At 42.3% G+C, this 5,000-nt stretch overlaps 1 protein-coding gene across 1 annotated transcript in view; it reads right to left on the bottom strand.

The window, feature by feature from the left end:
• Positions 1–5,000, bottom strand: part of LOC119595604 — a 33,146-nt gene that overhangs the window by 19,720 nt on the left and 8,426 nt on the right. The window contains exon 2 of the mRNA XM_037944714.1: positions 4,553–4,720. Coding sequence (XP_037800642.1) covers positions 4,553–4,720 — 168 coding nt within the window. The remainder of the gene's footprint in view (positions 1–4,552; positions 4,721–5,000) is intronic.

Raw genomic sequence — 5,000 nt, 5'->3', positions numbered from 1 at the left:
TGTTCAGGAGTCTTCGTGCGTTACCAGCAAGGGTGGCCGTACTATCACGAAAAAAAGTCAAGTACAATGAATCATATCAACACTGTTCTCATCTGCACGTTTAAATTACCTTTTATATCATTGCTTAGATCAAATAACTATGTCACGACCAAGTATTAACGGTATAGGAAAGTACCGACGATTACTGACACATGCAGAAAACACGACACTCAAATGATAATGAGGTGCTAATATCAGAGGAGTTTTCAGTTGCATTAAAATATTTTATCAAGAGTGGCCGTAGGGAAACCAATTGCATCATATGTTATTGCTATAGTTACAGTTGATGATCACAGAAATGGTCATATTTTGCAATACCGAAGCTGACTGTTGATTAATTTCCCGGCGCTGATTGACATTGCTTTTAGGAACAAGAGATAAAAGACGGAAAATGCATGAATTGATATTAACAAGCAGAGTGGTAAAAATACACCTGTAATTGCTGGTAGTACAGAGAAGAAGTGGGAGTAAGTACGAGAAAGAGAGAGAGAGAGAGAGAGAGAGAGAGAGAGAGAGAGAGAGAGAGAGAGAGAGAGAGAGAGAGAGAGAGAGAGAGAGAGAAGAGAGAGGAGAGAGAGGGACGATAGAGATAAGAGAGATGAGAATAAAGATAGAAGATAGATAGATAGACAAAGAAGAGAGAAGAGAGAGAGAGAAGAGAGAGATCAGAAAGAGAAGACAAGACGATAATGAAGAGAGAGAGACGAGAGGACAGAGAGCAAGGCGAACCAATACAAACGAGAAAGCAAAGTAGATAGATATAGTCTGGATGAGAGAGAGAGGAGAGGAGAGCAGAGGGGGAGATGGTAGATGCGAGAATAGAGACATGATGAACGAGAACGATACAAAATGAGAGATTCAAAGAAAGACGAAGAAACTATACATGCCCCCCCCCCCCACCACACACAGTCAAACTCATATCGTCGCAACCACTTATCTGCCTTCTTCATGTCGGACCACTCTCACGGCCGTACCAATTCACCCTGAACATCAAGTATATCACGTCTGTGTGAACATGTGCACCGCTGGCATGACTGCTCGAGCTGTTGTTGATGCGATCCCGTCTGTACGGTTTTGTCATCTGTTGGTTTCTTCTCTTCTTCTCCCCCCCTTTCTCTCTCTCTCTCTCTCTCCTCTCTCTCTCTCTCTCTCTCATTCTCCTCTCTCTCTCTCTCTCCTCCTCCTTTTCCTCTCTTTTTTCTCGGCTCTTCTTCCTCCTCTCTTCTCTCTCTTTCTCTCTCTCTCTCCCTTCTTCTCTCTCTCTCTCTCTCTCTTCTCTATCTTCTCTTCTCGTTACTCTCTCTGCCTTTGTATCGGGTTTGTCTGTCTGTTCGCCTGTTGTCTGTCTGTCTGTCTGTCTCCCTCCCTCCCTCTCTCTTTCTCTATTTATCTATCTATCTATCTATCTATGTGTATGTCCGTCTATCTGTTTGTATGTATGTATGTATGTATGTATGTATGTATGTATGTATGTATGTATGTTTGTATGTATGTATGTATGAATTCTTCACACCTACTCTCTTTATCTCTCTTTCTTCGCCCTTTTCCCCATTCTTTATTCCCATCTATGTCTCCCTCATTTTCACTTTCTTCCCCTCTTTCCCCGTCGCCTTCTCCCTCAGGATTTCAGCCGTGTGGGAAAGTGACTATTGGATGCCCCGACTTCAGCTCTCTGTTCAGGAAATTAATGATGGCTAACTCCACTGCATATCAGGTATTTCGCTAAGTGTTGATTGCCATGAATTTATAGTGTCGATGCGTTAAAAATGTGAGAGGATGCATTAGGGAAGCTCATTTCAATTGCGAGATTATTTTGCAACATTATATCTTATGGGTGGATGTTGTTTTTCTCCAAGCTATAGGATAAATACTAAATGTATATGAATAAATAACTAAATAAATAACTTGGTAAATGAATAAATAAATAAATAGATAAATAAATTATATATATAAGTATATATATATATATATATATATATATATATATATATATATATATATATATATATATATATATTTGTGTGTGTATGTGTGTGTGTGTGTGTGTGTGTCGGTGTGGTTGTGAGTGGGTGGGTGTGTATATGTGTACGTGTATAAGCATATGATTATGTGTGCGGGTAGTTGTACAAAAACTGTAGAAAGAAAGATACAATGGCAAGGATGCCTGAATGTATGTGATACGGAGACAACTCCAGCTCTCGAGAGAACCGCCTCGGCTCCATCTACTTTTGAAACAACATCGTATAGCTGAAATATCAATAATCGATAATCATTTTTCCTGTGCAATGCCTATCTAACACCCATAATTGATCATTCATGTAAAGTTAAAGAGTTACCCTAACCTAGGCTGGAACTATAATTAGCGAATAATTGTCCATTACATCAAAGATAAATGGACCTGCCGTCCTCCCTGGCTCATATTCTCTGCTAATTTACGATAGCACCCCAGGGGACGAGACTCCTTTCCTCCCTATCCCTTCCTTCCCCCTTCCCCTGCCCTCTTCTGGCCTGGATCTCCCCTCGCCTTCCCATATCACACGCTCCCCTCCCGCGTCCCGCCCATCGTCTTCCCCCACCACACCCCTTGTCGAGTCCCCGTCCCTTCCCCGACGCTCCTATGCTGGAGGTGGGGTGCTAGGTGGGGTGGGTGGGATGAGAAGGGCGGAGGGGAGGCCAGGGGTTAGAAAAGGGAAGGGTATGGGATTGAGGGAGAAGAAAAGAGGAAAGGGGGCGAGAGAAAGCACACGAGACGGTTCAGCATCTGGCACTGTGCTTGCCAGAAGTGCCAAGAGACTGGGGGGGGGGGGGGGAGTCCGTAGCAGCTGCTTGTGGAACCAGAGAGTGCGGCTGGTCACTTGGCTCGGGAAGGCGAGGACGTGGCAAGTTATCACAAGGTACTTCTGTATTCCATGCGTGAGGGCCTGCAGTACTCGCTTAGGTCACTTATCGAAGCAGTGATATAACAGGCACAGTGAAAAAAGAGAGAAAAAAGGTCCCCGTGTACAGCAAATACTCCTTTCACAGAATCTCACACGCAGACAGAACCAAAGTAGATATCTAAATATGCAGAAATCCGAGAAGTATAATAAGAACAGTCACTGCCGTCGTTATGGCTCTAATTACTTCAGTGCCCGAGGGTGCAATCTAGGTAAATTGGGAGAGGGAAACGGTATGACCGGGAACGGCGAACTGGAGGCCTGCTAAAGTGAATTACACTGGAAAAACAATATTACCTTTGGCATATAGAAGTTTTTTTCTAGCTCAGGTGGGAACAGCATCACATGCTCTTTACAATAAAGATTTTCTCTCTTTTTGCTTTGTGGCATGAGGTTAAGATCAATTCCCTGTGAAGTTTCACTGCCCGCAATGCTAAAATGATACGTGTGTGTCCTATTCTCCTTTGTAATACAAAAAAAGAAAAGAAAAGAAAAGGAAAGACTTCAGTGATACCAAATGCTCAGTGTTGCCACAAGCTGATTGGACCTAATTGGCAAATCTGCCTCGGTACTCCGGCTGACAAATCCAATAATGTGACGTTTGACACAACGGCTGATACACTGAGATGCTTAAACTGAGCGACTCTCTCGGACTAATTTGTTTGCTCACGGATTCAGAGAGACGGATCAATAGTCCAGCGTCCATATAGGGCAGGCGGTTAGTATAGTGATCAGGGATGCTGTAGCTTAAACCGGGTTTTTCTGAATGCAGATGACTCTCCGCCACAATGGGCAGAAATGGATCCAGTGCATCCACATGGAAGTCATAATTCAAAGCGTTTGTACGAAAGCTAAACGGTCAGAAGTATAATATTGATGTGAACCAAAAAATGACTTTGAAAGAATCATCCATGGCGAGTGAATAGAAAAGCAAACAAACATATACTGTAAAAGTCAAAATTCAGTATTTGAATAAAACACATACTGTATAAAAGAATGATGAGAAAAAAAGAGTAATAAACGCTTCAATATACACAAATATACGTACAAACTCATATACACGAACACACACATTCCCTTCCACACATAGCTATATCAACATTTCCAAGGTGTAGTCTTTCCCTTGCTTAACCGTTGTGGCTGTAGGCGGAATCAACAGGGCAAAACGTGCTCCGAAATTTAGATAGAAGGCCGTGATGCTGAGTTGAAGAACAAAACAAAAAAAAAAAAACGTTTAAGATGAGTGAGGGTGCCTTAAGGGCGGGGGATTCTTGTCTTCTTACTTTTAGTAGTATTGTAGTAGTGTAGTTTGGTGTTGCACACTTCTCTCTCCCTCTCGCTTTTTTTTACTCTCTTCATCCTTTTCTTCTTCCTCTCTTTCCCTCTCTCTCTCTCTCTCTCTCTCTCTCTCTCTCTCTCTCTCTCTCTCTCTCTCTCTCTCTCTCTCTCCCTCTCCCCCCCCTTGCACACCCTTCCCCATCCACTATTTCCCCGAAGACCTTCACCCCCCCAAAAAAAAAAAAAAAAAAAAAAAGAGAATAAAAAGGAAAAGAGCAGAAAAAAAACTTTCCACCTACCGTCAGTATCCACGCTTAGACACGGATGATTGAAGATCGTCTCCCTGAAAGTGTAACAGGTGAAGTCGACGTTGGGTTCAGCGCAGGAACACGAAGAGAGGTACTCAAACGTGCTTAGCGTCCGTAACAGCTGTTTACATTTGGAAGGCGTCACCGTTGCACATGCCACTGTTTAGGGAGAGTGAAGATAAAGAGAATCAGATGCTTGTTTATAGTATTTTTTTGTTCTTATCTGTATTTAAATGTTTATGGGTTTACCATATTTGGATTTGCCTTGTTTCGTTTACGAGAATTGTGGTTGTGAAGCCGTAGAAGGGTACGGTTACAATGTTTAGGGAGGAGGGAGATGAAGAGGATTGGATTCTTGATGACAGTGTTTTTCATTACTTATTCATCTATAGATTTATTTTATCTATATTTGCCCTTTTTATTTATGAAAATTGAGCAC

Source organism: Penaeus monodon, chromosome 36, assembly GCF_015228065.2.
Source record: "Penaeus monodon isolate SGIC_2016 chromosome 36, NSTDA_Pmon_1, whole genome shotgun sequence".
NCBI classification, from domain to species: domain Eukaryota; kingdom Metazoa; phylum Arthropoda; class Malacostraca; order Decapoda; family Penaeidae; genus Penaeus; species Penaeus monodon.
This window is presented reverse-complemented; position numbering and strand designations above follow the sequence as displayed.